The following is an 18274-nucleotide window of genomic DNA, read 5'->3' on the forward strand; positions in this document are numbered from 1 at the left end:
GCAAGAACCCCAGCTGCCAAGGCCCATCTATGTGACGGCCAAGGACGCAGAGAGCAGCAACACCCCCCAACCGCCACCCTGTGTTGATGTCTCTCCTACAGGCCACACAGGCTCCTGGGGGAAAGGCTGCTGACATTTTGTTAACAGGCACTTACGCTGGCGACAGGGCCGGTACTAAAGTGGCTGTGCACCACCAAATCAGTGTACTCAACATTCGGCAAGTGCCTACTATGTGCCAGTACTTTCTGAGAACTGGATTCATGGAAAGGAATAAATACTATCTGTACCTTCAAGGAACTCAAAATTCTGGCCGGGGAGAGAGACATGTGTAAATAACAATTACAGTGTAATGGCATAAGAGAAAGAGGACACGCCCCACTAGCACTTAAGCTCCCAGGGAGCACAGCAATGCCCTATTCATCACTGCGACCCCACTGCCTAGAGAGGGCCTAGCAAATGGTAGGCACAGACTAAATGTTTGCTGCATAAACTGAATGACACATACAGTGCTATGGAAGCCTAGAGGGAAGAGTACTCTCTCTACCTGGAGGCCTGGGGAAGGTTCCACCACAAAAAGTATAACATATGAGCTAAGTCTTAAAAACTGAGCAGTCAGGCCAGGAAGGAGTAAAGCATCACACCAGGGACCAGCAGCCCCAAAGCAAAGTCACATGAAAGACCACATTATTGCAATAATCTACACATAGCACTTTTGCATAATGCAAAAGGCTTGTTAGGTTAGAACTTGGAGTATACATTAATGAGCAGTCAGACAGAAGACTGATGAGCTTGGGACCACAGCAAAAAGGATCTGTAGGCCATGTTTCAGAGTGTGAATTTTTACAGGAAACCTTCAGGAGGCTCATTTTAGCAGCTTTGAAGGGTATGACACAAAAGCAAGGGGGAACTTACTTGGCATCTACTTCAACAGTCCAGTGTAGTGGTTCTCAACCACTGTAATTTGCTCCCCAGGTAATATTTGGCAACGTCTGGAGATACTTTTGGTTGTCACATTGAGGTGTAGGGAGGGTAGAGGATGAGGTAGTGCTACTAGCATCTAGCGGGTAGAGGCCAGAGATGCTGCTAAACATCCTATAATACACAGAATAACCCCCCCCACAAAGAATTATCTGACCCCAAACATCAATAATGCCAAAGTTGAGAAACCCTGGTCTAGTGAAAAGTAACAAGGGTCACAGCGAAAGCTGTGGGAATAAAGGGACTATTTAGAACAGAACAGGTGAGACTCAAGGACTTACGGACATCAGAATGAGGTCAAGCGTAACTCTCAGGTCACTAGTTAAGTGACTAGGTAAGCAGTGGTACCAATAAGCAGTCTGAGAGAATGGTAGAAATATCAATTTTGAAGGTACTAAATTTAAAAATCTCATTGGGACAAAGACAGATTCTCACCTGGTCAAAGGAAAATCCATACCTACATTTTTCTAACTGAAATTTTTATAAACATCAAAGTTTCCAGTAACCTTCCCACCCCTACCCTTAAGCCCATGCTCATAGCAGCTTGTAAATCCTGTGGCTGAGTCTCAAGTGAATCTTGTGGGATTTAGAGGAAGGCAGAGAACCCACCTGACAGTGTGGCCAGGGTTCGCTCAGCTGTTCCTCGAAGGGTCTCCCCAGGTTGCCACTCTGCCTGAGGCAGCATCCAAACATCCTGGTCTCCAAGCTTCTCTCTGACTAATAGGATAAGGTTCCTGTCTAGCTTCCGGTGCAGTGAAGTTCGGTCATTCTTTTCATCAGCTTCTACAAAGAAATGGGACCAAAGGAAGCAAGAAGACTGTGATCTGTGAGAACCAAGGAGCTTTGGGTTTTACAATCTTCCTTTAAGAAGAGACACGGGCCAGGCGCGGTGGCTCACGCCTGTAATCCTAGCACTCCGGGAGGCCGAGGTGGGTGGATCGCTCAAGGTCAGGAGTTCAAGACCAGCCTGAGCAAGAGGGAGACCCCATCTCTACTAAAAAAATAGAAAGAAATGATCTGGACAACTAAAAATGTATATATATATAGAAAAAATTAGCCGGGTATGGTGGCGCATGCCTGTAGTCCCAGCTACTCGGGAGGCTGAGGCAGGAGGATCACTTGAGCCCAGGAGTTTGAGGTTGCTGTGAGCTAGGCTGACGCCATGGCACTCTAGCCAGGGCAACAGAGCCAGACTCTGTCTCAAAAAAAAAAAAAAGAAGAAGAGCCACAATGCTTGCCTTCAAAGACCTTATAACCAAATTACAACCCTGAATCATCTCTGTGACCTCTTTCAGGGAAAAGTCTCACAATCTTGAGGAAACTCAAAGGTAAGAAGAGGAAATCAAGAGGTGAACTACTTCTTTGAATAGCAAACCATACTTTGAGCCTTTGAAAAAGAAACAATGCCCATAATGATCCAAACATTATCTCATTGGTTTTGATACTATGACTGACTTAATTAGCACCACTTTCTCTGTTCTTCAGTCTTCATCTGTGAAACAAGGATAACAGAATTCAACTTCCTGCTTTAAGACAGATTTCAGATAAAACTCCAGAACTAGTGGAAAAAGGCTTTCCTCCACTCTCAGTCTCAAACGAGGTGCAAACACAGATAACATTCACAAAGTTGAACTGAGAGAGAAAAGGCTACCTCAATACCCTTATCTCCCACTCAAAAATAACACAGGCCTTTTAAAAGTTATGTGACATTAGATGTGAGCAATAGGGAAAAGAACTTATTTTTCTTCCACCTTAAAGAAATTTTGTTATTTGAAATTATTTGTTACTTAAAACAAAAAGCAGAGGCTAAGCAACTGTCCTGTATTTGCAAACCAGACTACCCCTCTTTCATTCTGTTCTAAAAAGATTACAAACCTGTTATGCGAGCTCCAGGTTTGAACTGTAGGAACGTCTGCTCCCACATATCTTCCAAATCTTGCACCAGCAATATATCATCCCGCTCATCTTCTTCATCATAGGAGTCAGCTTTCTTCCTTGCCAGTCGCTGACTTTCATCCAGGGCACGAAGTTCATGATCTGAATACAGGCTTTTCTCTATCTCGATCTGGGAAAATTAAAAGGGCAAAATACTACCTCAGTTCTGTGAAAAGTAAAAGGAAAAAAACCAAAAACATAAAATAAAACAGAGCTATAGCACATTGGACAAGCTCAGAAGTTTATCACCCAACATAACCAGACATACAATCAAAACACCACAGAGAGACAGGAAAAGGCCACTCACACTCTGAGCTTCAGTTACATTTGCCAAAAGATGAGAATGTGATTGGGGGTCAAAACTGATGCAAAAAACAGACAGCTAGGACAGGCACTGCCTGACTACTTTCCATGCTCCAGTCATGTCAGCCTTTGATCAGAATGTCACTCACCAAGGGCTTCCCTGCCTCAGGAGCTTTACAGATGCTCTTCCTTCTTCCTAGAATTTTTCTTTCATGTTCTTTCTTCTGGGAGATTTCTACTCACCCTTCTGATCTTAATTTAAATATCATTTTCTCAAAGAGACATTCCTTGGCACATTTTTTTTTTTTTTGGAGATGGGGTCTCACTACATTGCCCAGGCAATTTTGAAACTCCTGGACTCAACTAATCCTCCTGCCTCAGCCTCCTGAGTAGCTGGGATTACATGCATACAAACTCATAAAATCATAAAAATCAAAATTAGATGTCCTTGTTAAACATTCTTACAGCATCCTGTGTTTTCCTTTACAACACTTACCAGAGTCTGCAATTAGTCATATGATTATTTGGTTACTGACTTCTCCCCTCACTCCACCAGACTGAAGCTGAGAACCTGAACTAGATTTGTCTTATTCATTACACCATTTCTATCATTTAACACACTGATACATAGTATGTGCTCAGTAAACATCTGTAGGGTGGGTAATGAACATTCAAGTAAATGAATAAATTGAGCAAAAATCACAGTATAGCTCTCAGTAGACCAAGACAAAAACATCTCAGATTCTAGGGAAACAAACACAATTCAGTCACTACCTATGGGGACTTATCGTCACAGCCATTACACTCAGTTTTTGCCCATGTTTCTTCACTTGCCCTTGCCCTTCGCACAAATAGCCCTGTGAAGTAAAACAGAGCAGACTTTATCACAGGTATCTTACAGATGTGCCCGCTGCCTCCTGTACTTCCCTCTTCTTAATACTCATCCCAACACAGACTTTCTTCCCTCCAAACTGTGAGCTCCTTGTGACGGGCTGATTCTTGTTCGCTACCGGATCTCTACTGTGTTAAGCAAGCAAGAATGATATCTCCAAATATTTGCCTAAGGTGATGACAAGGCCAAATGAAAAAGAAACTACTTTCTGTTGAATGCCTACTATGTACCACACCAAGTCAGTAAGGTATGTACCATTTTGCAAGTAAGTACTGCCTACCGAAGTTCAGAGAAGTGAAATGACTCGCTCAAGGACTCACAGACTAATTGGTGCTGAAGTTGGGTTCGAACTCAGCCCCGCGTGCTGCTATTGTTTCCCCAACGTCACCCTGAAGCCCGTATCCCAGTCCCACCTGCTGTAGCAAAGCCGCCATCTCTTCCTGCAATGGGGTCAACGGCTTGGAGACTACCGGTGGACGCTGCAGGCACAACGCGCCCAACAGACGCCATGGGGATCCTTTGTTTGCGGGTGCTGCCGCAAGGGCCAGGCTGCGAGAACTCAGACTACCAGCCCAGAGCCTCTCGAATCGCCGCCAGCCCCTCGCCACCCCAAACAGAGTACGCCTTGCGGGCGCCGCCATGTTTCTGCCCTCCCATAATGTACCGCGGCTCCCAGCGGGGACCTCAGCCAATCCCATGTTCCCATAAGGCAGCGCGAACGAGCCATTCCAATATGGAGGGGTGGATGAAGATCTCAGAACGTTGAAAATGGGAAGGAAACCCCAGGAATATCCGCAACTATAGTTTTTATAGCGCATTTAAATTGAAATAAAAATATCTGTTGGACCTTATCTGCAGATCAGTTGACTTTTCCCTCCGTACCCACCCCCACAGGCGCTCAAGGTACGGGCGCCGCTCCAGCTATCGCTGCCGAAGGGAGCTGACTAGGGTCAATTTAAATCATGCAGGTTGTAAGAAACGCGGGATTTTTGTTCCTGCGGTCCTGGAGTTGGCCCAGAACCAGGTAACAATGATTGCCCCTGGAGCCCACGGCCACGCTAGGGGCCACTCTCCTTCCCATACCGATGAGCCATCCGGGTCCCAGTGGCCGCCAGGCTGTAGCCCTCAGTGAGCTTTTCCTCCCCGCAGGGTCATAGCTGGGTCGCCGGCCGGGACCATCCACACTGGCGCGCCAGAGCTGCAAGACGCGGTGGCCAAGCAGGAAGTTGAGGAGAAGGCTGCAGCTCCGAGACGCAGCCCCTTCAGGTGAGGCCACTTAGATCCAGCCCTCCAGAGACCTGCAGCCTGTGAGTCCTGTCCGCCTCCCTCCAGAGTCAGAATGAGTGCATTCTCAGCCCTCTCACTTGCCATCTGTAAAACCTTATGCAAATCAATCTCTAAGCCTCAGCTTTCTTATCTAAACATGGGGATAATGCTGAGAGAGGTTGTTGTGAGAATCAAATGAGATGAGCCCTGGCACAAAGTAGATGTTTAGTGAGCATTTGTTGAATGAATGAGTGAATGTCAAAAGAACATAATATGTATCAACTTTCCTTCTTTCTGAGACGGAGATCATGTCAGATTAACAACCTTCCCTGCCTAGGACACAAAACGGGGAGGGGGCCGCTATGCTATGGGACAAATTATCAGGCACCTCTTAGAGAAGGACCAGGGTGGGTTTTGTGCTAGGAACTGGCATTTTCCTTCCCACCAGTGCCACCACCTCTATGCGTGAGTCATATACACATCCACCTTAACTTCACATTCATTTAACAACCCTCCATGGAGAATCTATATGCCAGGCACCATGCTAGGTGCTGGGAATACAAATACAAAGATCATTCCTCCCCACAAGTAATTCACAGTCTTTCATGGAAAACAAATATGTAAACATTTTCACTGTAATTTGATCAATAGTATAATGGGGGTGAGAACTGGTTGGAAGTGTGAAAGAATAGGTGTCTCACTCCTGAGGAAATCAGGCAAGACTGTACAGAAGAAAACGTGGAACTCAAAAGTAAATTAAATGGGAGTTCAGCTGGACAAGATGAAAGTGATCATGGGAGGCAGAGGTAACAGTCTGTGTAAAGACATGCCACCTCAAACAACGTGCTGTATTCAGGTGTGTGTGTGATGCAAATGAGGCCAGTGAGACAAGAAGGAATGAGAATGCTGAAGGTGTTGTCTGTCACACTGTAACTTTTTTTACCTCTCTTTTTTTTTTTTTTGAGACAGAGTCTGGCTCTGTTGCCCTGGCTAGAGTGCCGTGGCATCAGCCTAGATCACAGCAACCTCAGACTCCTGGGCTAAAGCGATCCTCCTTCCTCAGCCTCCTGAATAGCTGGGACTACAGGCACAGGCCACCACGCCTGGCTAATTTTTTCTAATTTTTAATAGAGACAGGTCTCACTCTTGCTCAGGCTGATCTCAAACTCCTGAGCTCAAGGGATCCTCCTGCCTTGGCCTCCCAGAGTGCTAGGATTATAGGCCGTGAGCCACTGCGCCCGGCCCACACTGTAACTTTTACACTGTCCACACTGCAGGGAATGAGGGGCTGCTGAAGAAATCTAAACCAAGATTCTATTGTAGTCATTCAGCAACGCCAGGCACTGTTGAAAGCATTGGGGATATATCCCTGACCAAACAGACAAAAAGCCCTGCCCCCATAGAACTTAAATTCTAGTGGTAGGAGACAATAAATAGAAAACGAGTAAAACATGGGTGTATAACAGTTTGGCGGGGGAGGTTCCAGCAGGCTTGCACGGCCACGTTCTGTGGGGCTTTGTAGGCCATTGTGAGGACTTCAGCCTTTTACTGAGTGATATGGGAAGCACTGGAGAGTTTTGAGTAGAGGATTGATATGATGATCTTGCTTACATTTTAAAGGGAGTTTCTTTGGCTGCTGTGTTAGTATTAAACCATACATGAGTAATAATGGAAACTGGGAGAAGTCGTCTAAGCAATTAGAAGACTACTGAAATAATCCAGTCAAGAAATGGTGGTGGCCTAGACCAGGGTGATAGCAGTAACAGTGGTATTCATATAAATGGTTGGACTGATATATTTTGAAGGTAGAGCCAACAGGATTTGTTAATATAAGATGTGAGAAAAAGAAAGAAGTCAAGGAAGATCCCAAAATTTTTGGCCTAAACAACCGGAAAGATGGAATTGTCATTTATTAAGATGGAGAAGACTGAAGGAGTTTGAAGTGGAGTGCTTAAGTTTGAGAAGTTAAGTAACATACAAGTGGAGATACAATGTAGACTATAAGAAATGGAGTTCAGGGGACACATCTGGGCTAGAGATATACATTTGGTAAACATCATCATATGGATGGTATATAAAATCATGAGACAACAAGATTATCTTTAGAGTGAGTATAGATGAAGAGAAGAGGTTCAAAGGCTGAACCCTAGAACACTCTGATATTTAGAGATTTAGGAGCTGAGGAAGAACCAGGAAAAAAAGATAAGGAACTTCTTACCAGTAAGTCAGTGGAAAATAAGGAGTTTTCTTGGGTTTTTGTTTGTTTGTTTTTTTAACTGTGGTTCAAGGTGGGGAGATTAGCTATGTCAAATGATGCTGATGTGATGTCAATAGGCTGATGACAGAATTGCTCATTGGATTTCACAAAGTGGAGTTGGTTGGATTAGAGCATTTTTGCTGCAGTGGTGGGAGCCAACGTCTGATTGGAGTGGGTTCAAGGAGAATAGAAGACAGGAAGAAACAGCCAGTATGGTCATTTCCTTAAGGGGGCTCTGCTGTAAGAGGGCATAGAGAAATAGGCAGTAGATCAAGGGAGCGTTGGGTTCAAGAGGTTTGGGGGTTTTTTAGGCCTGGGACATGACGGTATGTTTTGCTGATGGGATGATGCAGGAGAGGGAAAGAATGATGAGGCTGGAGCGATGTCCTTCAGGAGCCAGTGTTCAAGTGGAGCATTGCAACAGAGAGACGGCAAAGACTGGGCACAGATGTCTGGTAGTGGGAGCGGGAAGAAAGTCTGATTGCTTCTATTTCTCTGCGAAGGTCATCAGCTGGCGGTGAGGAAGCAGGAAGGAGGTGGAGGTTTGAGGGGACAAAAGAAGGCATAGAAGAGTCATCCTAGAGAACGGAAGGGTAATTGGACCGGGGATGTGCTGTGCGATTGTCCAGCAGTGCTGAGGGCCCACTTGATGCCAGAACTCATTAAGATAGAGCAGTGGTTCTCAACTGGGAGCAATTTTGCCTCCAGGGGACTTTTAGCTTCTGAAGCCATCTTTGGTTGTCACAACTTGGGAGACAGTATCTAGTGGGTAGAGGCCAGGGATGCTACTAAATACCTTAGCGTTCACAGGACAGCCTCCCACAACAAAGAATTATCTTGCCCAAAATGTCAGTAGTGCAAAGGTTGAGAAATGCTGATAGTAGAGAAAAACCAGTCAGCATTGCTGTGTATTTTTCTTTAGCCGGCTGTGCGGGTACATGCACAGGCTCAGAGTGGCTGGAGGGATGGATTTAACCAGGGCTAGGGGTTTGTGAGGAGAGTACAATGAAGTAAAGGGAAGGGGGATGCACAGAGAATTAAGGATGTATGCAAGGGGGTGATTACCATGATTGGCCATGAGATTTAGTCTGGGCGAGGAGAGGAGTTAGGCCATGAGGAGTGTGAGGGGTAGCGGAAAGCTGGTGGGATCAGTGGATTACAGGTCCTCACAGGATTGAAGGGTTCCTGGAGTGAGGGTAGTACCGGGAGCGAGTGGGGGCACCGGGAAGTGGTGGTCGGGGAGTGTGGTGCTTGAGTTCTAGGCTGTGATGGGGTTGCAGGTATCAGCAATGACAAGGGCCAGGTATGACCATGGAAGTGATTAGTCAAGGTAGGACACAGGACATGTGATGATTGAAGGAAAGGAGGTCAAGAAACAAGCCAAGGGGTTGGAAGAATATCACCGAAATCACCAACAATTAGGACAAGAATAGTGTAAAGGGAAAGTAAGCCAAGAAATACGATCTTTGCATTTTTCTGCATTTATTTGCATTTTTAGAAATTGTCTCTAGCAGCAATTAGAAAATGGGTTGTCTCTACATTTCCCCAGTGTGAGGATGGGCATGAAGAGACAGCAGACCAGTGCCAGAAAAGTTTTGTCTTTCCTTTTTCTGGCTTTCTTGGGGTGAACCACTTGGTTTGTACATCAGACCTGGAAGGTTTAAAGGCCTGATCTTGTGTTTCTTCAATTAATGGTTCAAGCTGCAAATCCTTCCTAGTTCCAAACCTTGCTATACATAAAGACATTATACTGGTTACTTTCTGAATTGTGTTTTTTGACTCCCAAGTCAGTAGAGGAAATTATCAGTGGAGAAATAATCATCTTTTAAACATTAGTGTCACCTAAGAGACTCATCCACTTTCCATCCAGGCATATAAGCTGATAAGGTGACAACCTGCTGAAGTTCTAAATCATTTCTAAAGAATACACTTGTAACTTTTGACTACCACTGTGGGATTTTTGTTTTTTAAAATATCTGTAGGAATGCAGGTAGGGAAGGGGCTGGAAGGGAGGGAGAGTGGTACTCAGATTATAGTGTGTTTTCTAAAATGGAACCATTGTCTTTCAGGTGGCTGTGGGGGTACGATCATGAATCTGATACGTGTGTAGGCCAAGTGCAACAGCAGGTTCACTCCCATCTCAAATGCTGAAGGATGATTGTGTTTGAATTTTTAGAAAAAAGCATAGCATCGTGAGCAAAGCTCTGAACTGAGGCAGATCTGTGGGGTCCAAGGGTTGGCTGCCCTTCTAACCATATTTCCCTATTCCCACCTGATTTTCTCCATCTGAAAATCAAGAGGCTTACCTAGAGATAGCCAGAGAACAGCTTGGGCTAAGACAGTGCGAGATCCTGAACTCAATACAATGTGTTCTCAACCTTAAGTTCACATCTAATTCTCCTGGGTCATTTGAAAAATAGGTTGCCAGACCCCATCCAGAATCTAGGGTGGAGCTTACGCATCTGGATGCTTCACAGGTGACTGATGTTCAGCCTGCACTGAGAGCTACTGGTCTAAAGTAGCGGTTGGCAAACTACACGTGGCCTGTGGGCCAATCTGGCCAGTTGTCGGTTTTTATAAATAGAGTTCTATTGGAACACAGCCACACCTATTAATTTACTGTTGTCTGGCTGTTTTTGTGATACATCAGCAGAGTTTAGTAGTTGAGACAGAAACCTCTTGGCCAGCAAAGCCTAAAATATTTACTGTCTGGCCCTTTACAAAAAGTTTGCTATCTTCTATTTCAAGGATGCTTAATTTTTTTATAGTGATGATATTATGAGTATTAAAATATTATATCTCTTTTTTATAAAATAGAGTCAAGATATTATTCATGGTTGAAGAAACAGGTTTGACCTTATTTTTCAAATTTCAGAAAGAGTAGTCTATAGATCTGCAGTCCCCAACCCCCATCAGGTCCCAAGGCCCGTTAGGACCAGGGCCGCACAGCAGGAGGTGAGCAGCTAGCAAGGCAGTGAAGCTCCTCCCCATCACTCGCATCACCGCCTGAGATCCGCCTCCTGTCAGATCAGCATCAGCATTAGCTTCTCACAGGAGCTCGAACCCTACTGCAAGCTGTGCATGCGAGGGATCTGGGTTGTGCACTCCTTGTGAGAATCTAATGCCTGATGATCTGAGGTGGCACTGAGGTGGTGATGCTAGCGCTGGGGAGCAGCTGCAAATGCAGATTATCATCAGAGAGGTTTGACTGCACAGAGACCATAAAAAATCAATTGCTTGCAGACTCATATCAAAACCCTATCAGTGAGTGGCAAGTGACAACTAAGCTGCATCTGGTGGCGGCATTTAGTTTGAATCCAACACCTATTTAGTCCGTGCGTGGCCCGCCCATTATTTTAGTTACCACTTCCATCTGCGCCTCTTTCCTGCACTGTACACTTGACTCGGTCACAGTTTTGATAAGCCCACAAGCTAACCCTAGCAAAAATGAGTAAAAAACAAATATTGCTGGAGAGTTCCTTTGAAAGGGGGGAAAGATCCAATAATGAGACAGCAGAAGGCTCCAAAAAAATGAAAGCTGCATTGAAAAGAAAATACCAAGAGTCTTACTTAAATTACGGGTTCATTGCAACAGGTGATTCACATTCTCCAAGCCCACTTTGTATAATATGTGGCAACCATCTATCCAAGGAAGCCATGAAACCTTCAAAACGGCTTTACCACATGGGGACCAAGCACCCCGCCTTAAAAGACAAGCCTTTGGAGTTTTTCAAAACAAAAACACATGAACATGAAGGCCAGAAGCAATTATTGAAGGCGACCGCTTCATCAAATGCGTCTGCACTGAGAGCACCATTCCTCGTGGCTAACACGTGGCTAAAGCTAAGAAGCCCTTTACTGTTGCTGAAGAGCCGATCCCGCCTGCTAAGGGCACATGCCGTGGACTTTTAGGAGACGCTGCAGTTCCAAAGGTGGCACGTGTTCCTCTTTCGGCAGCACCGTGACTAGACGAATTGCTGAAACAACAGAGCATACTGAGACACGATTGTTAGAGGGGATTAATGAGTCGCCATGATACACAATCCAGGTTGACGAGTCTATCAGTGTTGACAACAAGGCAACAACGCTTGTTTTTGTGCAGTATATTTTTCAGGAGGATATACGTGAGGATATGTTATGTGTACTCTTGTTGTCAGCCGACACCACAGCTGCAGAACTATTCAAGTCTTTAAATGATTACATATCAGAAAAACTGATCATTTTGTGTCGGTATATGCACAGACGGAGCGGCTGCCATGACTGGACGGCCTTCTGGTTTCACTACTCAGGTCAAAGAGGTGGCTTCTGAATGTGAGTCTATGTGCTGTGTCATCCATAGAGAAATGCTGGCTACATGAAAAATGTCACCTGAACTAAACAACATTTTGCAGGATGTGATTAACATTATCAAACACATTAAAGTACATGCCCTTAACTCATGTCTGTTCATGCAGCTCTGTGAGGAGAGGGATGCAGAGCACACACGTCTTCTCTTACACACAAAAGTGAAGTGGCTTTCTAAAGGTAGACCACTGGCCAGAGTTTTTGAGTTGATAAGAGCCACTCCAGAGATTTCTTTTGGAAAAACAGCCACCACCACCAGCACATGTCAGTGACACAGGATGGATCACAAAACTTAACTTGTGTGACACATTCAACCTGCTCAACGAACTCAATCCGTCACTTCTGGGGAGAATGACAACTGTGTTCAAGTTGGCAGATAAAGTGGCTGCATTCAAAGCTAAGGTGGAATTATGGGGGTGACAAGTGAGCATTGGGATTTTTGACATGTTTCAAACATTAGCAGAGATTTTAAGAGACTGAGCCAGGGCCTTCTTTCTCCCAGCTGATGCGTGATCACCTGTCTCAGCTTTCAAAAGAGTTTGAGCATTACTTCGCAAACACAAAAGATCCCCAAACTGGGAAAGAATGAGTCCATAACCCGTTTGTGAGTAAGCCAGGTGAATCCACTTCGTCTGTGCTAGAAGAGGGTGAACTGCTTGAGATTTCAAATGACAGTGGCCTTAACAGTATGTTTGAGACAACTTCAAATCTCCATACGTTCTGGATTAAAGTTAGGTGGAATAGCCTGAGATTGCCACAGACGCACTGAAGAGCCTGCTTCCGTTTCCAACATCCTGTCTTTGTGAAGCAGGATTTCTGCAGTGACAGTGACCAAACTGAGATTACGGAGTAGACTGGACAGAAGCAACACACTTCGGGTGTCACTATCTCCCATCACCCCCAGATGGGACCATCTAGTTGCAGGAAAACAAGCTCAGGGCTCCCACTGATTCTGCATTATGGTGAGTTGTATAATTATTTCATTATATATTACGATATAATAATAATAGAAATAAAGTGCACAATAAATGTAACGTGCTTGAATGATCCCGAAACCATCCTCCGCGCCACCACCAGTCCATGGAAAAATTGTCCTTCATGGTGCCAAAAAGGTTGGGGACCACTGCATAGAGGACTTGAAAATAGTGATACAACTATACTAGCAGGGACAAGGAAGATGCAGAGTATGAATGCAAATCTCCTTCTTGTAGCAGAAAGTCACTAGATACGTCTTAACATCAACAAGTCAAGAAATATCCTCATAATCACAGTGGTCACAGACATGGCGGTAGCCAGAAGGATTGAAAAGGAATGGTGGGGACAGCCACCTCAGGAACAGGATGGGGGCAGAGGCCTGTTGCTTTTCATTATGGGTTCATCTGTACTATTTGATTTTTTTAAAAACCATGATATATTTCTTTGATTTTAAAAAAAATCACAATCTTAAATAAAATGTTTTTTTCTCATTGCAGCATTTACCCTCCCATTCCAGGAGAGGAGAGCTCTCTGAGGTGGGCAGGAAAGAAATTCGAAGAGATCCCGATCGCACACATTAAAGCATCCTACAACAAGTGAGCAGGACGCGCCCGGGCAGGTCTACTATGGGTTTCTTTCTGTTGCACCAGGAGGTCCCTGTGAACACCCTTGGGTAGAAGTCAGGGTGTCCGAGTGCTGTGTGGTGGTGCTAATGTGGAGGTTCCCCCAGGCTCACTCCTTCTCATTTGGGGAAACCGCCTTCTGGCTTTATAAAGTACATTCAGGTTTCATCAAAATGTGAAATAGGTTGGGCCTATTATACTTATACAATTTCTTTGCTTTCCTTGGGAGTAGTGTTTCCCAGTTTTGCTCAAGAGTTGGAGAGAATGTACTAGGGGCAGATGGTCCCAGCACGAAGGCATGTATGTAGTGTCGCTTCTTCTCAATAACTACCCTCGGGTCATGGAGCTCTCTTTAGATTATGTGATTTGTCAGCTTTTACTTAGGTTTAGGGGAGGATTCTGACCTTTCCTGACACTTCCTATAGGAAGTGTTCAAAATATGTTCACACGTTCATCTGAGAAGCTCAAAGTGGGAGCAACTGAATTTCTTTTTCTTTCTCTCCCAGGCTTCTCAGGGCTTAAGTTAGTGTTCTCTTATTTCCCTTACAATAGTTACATCCTTTGTGCCTCCCCTGCTTTTCTCAGCACACAGATCCAGGTAGTCTCTGCCGCTAACCAGCCCCTTGCCCGAGCTTCCTGTGGCACGGAGGGATTCCGGAATGCCAAGAAGGGCACAGGCATCGCAGCACAGACAGCAGGCATAGCTGCAGCCACAGTAAGTGTTCCTTCCGGTTCCCTCTGTGGCATGTTCCACCTTCTGCATGGTGGAGTGGAGAATTCTCATTAAACTAGCCATTCAGAAGCAAGGGTGTATCAACCCCTTGTTAGATGCCTCGACATTGGAGGTGGTTTGAAGAGGTCTATGTGAAAGGGTTTCCCTTTTTTCTTTCTCTCAGCTTCATTAGGGGTGAAACACTTGTTGGTTCATGCTAGAATGCTAGCAGGTAAGAGCCAGGGTACTAAAGGCTCGGGAACCAAAGCCCACCCCTGTTTAAAGGTGGGCTGGGGCTGGTGATAATAGGCTATTTGGAGAGAATGTGGTATGATGAGGATCTCATACGCTACCAGTTCCAGTATGAATTGTTGCAGACCTTTCTAGAAGCAAATTGGCAGTGTGCTTTAGTATGCCTACTGGGCATCTGCTATGTGCCAGACATTTTATATTCATTGTCTTGAATCCTCAAAAGACCCTGAGTAATACCCATGTTTTCAAGAGCCAGTTGAGATTCCGAGTGTGTGACTCGCTCAGAGGCACGCAGCCAGTTCACTTCCCTGATCTGGACTCAGACTGGTCGGGGGCCAAAGCCTGCACACTTCCTCCTGGAGCACAGGCCTTGCGAATGTTCATACTCTGCCAAAACAGACATATTTCCTGAAGGAGAACTTTGACTTTCAAACAAAGGAAGACACCCAAAAATATTGACTGCTATGTATTAATTATCATCAAAAACTAAAATGTTGTAAACACCCAGCAATGGCTAGATCATGTACAATTAAAAGAAATGTATCAGTGTTCACAGTGGGTTCTGCATGGTGGGTCATGAGTGACCTCTGTGTATTTTCCAATTTTTATAATGAGCTGCCTTTATAATCAAGAAAGAATATTTTAACTCTAACTAAATATTTTAAAGAATAACAAATATTTAGGTTCAGCCTTGAAGTTCCGGATGGCCCTTCATAGTCTGAAATTGTACATTGGCCCACCTGAGAAAAATCCGAGCAATATTTAGAGATCTCCATTAGGTGGCGGTGCAGGCCTGGGCGAAGGGGATCACAGTCACTTTAATTCTGCGGGTTCTGTGGTCTCTGCTGGGCCTGTCCTTTGCTTTCCTCCCTGCTTACTTCTGTGGGTGCCCTTTCCCTGGGGCTCCAGGTGGCAGCTAGAGGTTTGGGTACAGTAGTTCTCTCTCTCTGGGGCACTAACCACTTGCCGCTTCTCTCCAGAAAGCTACAGCAAAGGGTGTGACTTACGTCCGAGTTGTGGTCAAAGGCCTGGGACCAGGGCGCTTGGTAAGTGACCAAGATTCTCCACAGTGTATGTGCTTCCTTCTTTAGTTAAAGGAGTCGGGGCTTGAGAGCCAAGTACAGAGAGTGGAAAAGCAGTCTGTAGTGGATTTCCGTGATGGCTTGAAGTTTCTTGTTGTTCCTATAATCTACTAAGCCCCTCAAAGCAAGCCTCGATCACTTCGTTTAATTTGTCAGACACTTACTGAGTGCCTGCTGTGTGCTAGGCACTGGGAATGGGAAGGGGGTGCCTGGGGGACCATCACAAACGGATCCCTCAGGACAGACCAGTGAGTGCGGTGGTAAAGCATGTGCCCAGGGTGCTGGGAGCCCGTCGGGGGAGCCGGAACCCAGCAAGGATAATCTTTCCTGTCCATCGTTAGCTGGGATGATCTCTAGCTTCCCCAAAGAGGTGACATCTCTCTGACTTTGCAAGAATAATAAGGTATTGGTGGGGGGAGAAGGGGGTACAGGCAGGCAAAGGAAGCTGCTTAAGGAAAGCTACAGAAATGGTACCTAAGGTGCGCCAGGGTCCACAGGGAGCCTTTGTTCTCAGATCGTAAAGCGCAAGGTGCAGGTGGGAGGTGCGCTTTGAGAGGGGCACCGTGTGAGAATTTGGCTGTGGGGTTTGGGTGGAGACCTTTGTAAGAGTAGAATGGGATTGGAATTGTAGGTATCAAGCCAGTGGGCCTCCTGCTCTCTTCCCTTCCCCACCCCACCTGGCCCCTCTCCAAGCCCTGTCTGGAGTAGCTGGGCTGTCATTTCTGGAACCATGCCCTTCTACTCTGCCTTCTGCTCCTTCCAGTCTGCCATCAAGGGACTGACCATGGGGGGCCTGGAAGTGATCTCAATCACAGACAACACCCCCATCCCACACAATGGCTGCCGCCCCAGGAAGGCACGGAGGCTGTGATGAGAAGGTTGACCTCAAGTCTCAACTTCCAGTTGGACCTTGTAGAAAGCTCACCGTCAGAGCGGTCTCCAGAACAGTGCTTGCTGGAGGTCCTTCAGGCGTAAGAGAGAGCTTGGCCTCCTTACACAGTGGCCTTCGCTTGTGCCTCCAACTGGAGACGGGTGTGTCCCAGAAGTGCGCTTCGCCTTCTTAGACGTGAGGGGATCCACAGGGGCAGCCACGGCCCAGGCTCCAGCCTCTGCTCTGAGAGAATAAAAGAATACCTGTACCATCTGTTGTAACTGTGAGTTTTTTGCTTCCAGCGTTATTAACAGCAATCCCCACTGCCTCCTGAAAAGGAGAGGTAAGACCCTAGGTGGAAGGGTCGAAATGTAAATGTCAGCTGCTATTTAAGTGATACCTTCTTTTAGGTTTTAAATATTAATATTTCTTTGGTAGCCCCTTAACCAAGGTTTCTAGAGCACCTTTTCTTATTAACAACTTGTAATTTGGCCCCAAATTGAGAGCTTTTTGCTACCTACCTCTGGATTCTGATAGAAGATTTCACCATTAGTTGGCATGTTTAAAGTTAACCCTAACAACACAAGAGGGTTTTCTGTGAGTGGACAGTCAGAGATTCCCCACACTACGGTGACAGTCATCTTTTATACACTCCATGGGCTTGGCAGTCCCAGCACCGAAGAGGGAATGGCCCTAAGGGGGGATGATAGAGTTGTACAAAACAGGATTCTCCAGAAAATAGGGTGGATGGCGGGATGGGTTCGAGTACAGCCCCAATGAGGAAGTGCAGAAAAGCGAGTCGGTGTGGAACCTGGATAGTGCTGACAGGTGGGCACAGCTCAGGGCCCCGAGCCAGGACTGACTGCTCCTCATTTGGGGCTTTGAGGTCCCTGGATGCAGCCCACGAGCCAAAGGTGAGGGCTCTAGAGACATGACAGGAGAGACCCCTCTTCCTCAGACAAAAAAAACCCAGGGTGAGAGCCGTACCAGAGCCTGAGGAGTGGCCAGACACAAAAGTACACTTCTCCCTCCAGGGTGTGTCTGCAGGGAAAGGCACTGTGCAGCTGTGCTCCCCTGAACTGAGTGCGCCGAAATCCACAAATGCCCCCTAAATAGCCAAGAGGCTGTGTTAGGGCTAGAGAACGAAGAAAGATCATGAACCCAGACACGAGTTTAGAAGAAAAAATGCCTCCCTGCTTGCTCCTTTGCCCTTAGCAGGACTTAGGCGGGCTGAGTGACCAGTGACTGAAGCAGCCCAACTGGAGGCTTGGTGTTGGAAGGAGTTACACTATGTCGCCATAAAACTACATATAAACCACAATGCATAAAAACATGGCGCTCTTGCGAATTGCACTTTGCGATTTGATACGGTGTGCCCTTTATTCAGGTGGTCAGAGGGCTTGGAGCAATTGGACAGTTCATCAGTCCGGGCCTGAACAAGAAACAGTTCAGAAGGTTTAAGAGAAAAGCTGAATGAAGGTTCTTTACAGAAGAGTGGGCAGGGTTAAAGGAATAAACAAAGAGGGTGGAGCGCATATCCCCTCCCACCAGAGAAGGGAGAACCTGGCAGGAGCTGCCAAAACCGTGGCCTGGCGTAGAGGGAAAGGGAAGGAACGCCCTGCCTATTCCCGCCCTCTGGTCCCTTGCTGGGGTCACCCTTGGCTGAACCCAAGAGGAAGCAGGAAGGTGGGGGAGCCAGTGCTGTGGTCCCTGGGGGCTCAGCCTCCCAGGCTAGGGAGTGGGTCTGCAGGGGTGCGTGGAGAACAGCCAGTGCAGGAGGCTTC

General features: G+C 46.1%; 2 protein-coding genes across 2 annotated transcripts in view; one reads left to right on the forward strand and one right to left on the reverse strand.

Annotated features, from left to right (window-relative positions):
* Positions 1-4778, reverse strand: part of MRPL46 (mitochondrial ribosomal protein L46) — a 10022-nt gene extending 5244 nt beyond the window's left edge. The window contains exons 1-3 of the mRNA XM_012643781.1: positions 4522-4778; positions 2854-3043; positions 1588-1761 (exon numbers count right to left, since the gene is read on the reverse strand). Coding sequence (XP_012499235.1) covers positions 1588-1761; positions 2854-3043; positions 4522-4749 — 592 coding nt within the window. The 5' untranslated portion in view covers positions 4750-4778. The remainder of the gene's footprint in view (positions 1-1587; positions 1762-2853; positions 3044-4521) is intronic.
* Positions 4779-4877: 99 nt separating this feature from the next.
* On the forward strand, positions 4878-16742 carry MRPS11 (mitochondrial ribosomal protein S11). The gene is made up of 6 exons (XM_012643782.1): positions 4878-5132; positions 5258-5374; positions 13448-13546; positions 14159-14288; positions 15518-15583; positions 16383-16742. Exons 1-6 carry the CDS (start codon positions 5071-5073, stop codon positions 16488-16490), a joined length of 582 nt encoding a protein of 193 aa, XP_012499236.1. The 5' UTR covers positions 4878-5070; the 3' UTR covers positions 16491-16742.
* Positions 16743-18274: the final 1532 nt, after the last annotated feature.

Source organism: Propithecus coquereli, unplaced genomic scaffold (assembly GCF_000956105.1).
Source record: "Propithecus coquereli isolate 6110/MARCELLA unplaced genomic scaffold, Pcoq_1.0 Scaffold20, whole genome shotgun sequence".
NCBI classification, from domain to species: Eukaryota; Metazoa; Chordata; class Mammalia; order Primates; family Indriidae; genus Propithecus; species Propithecus coquereli.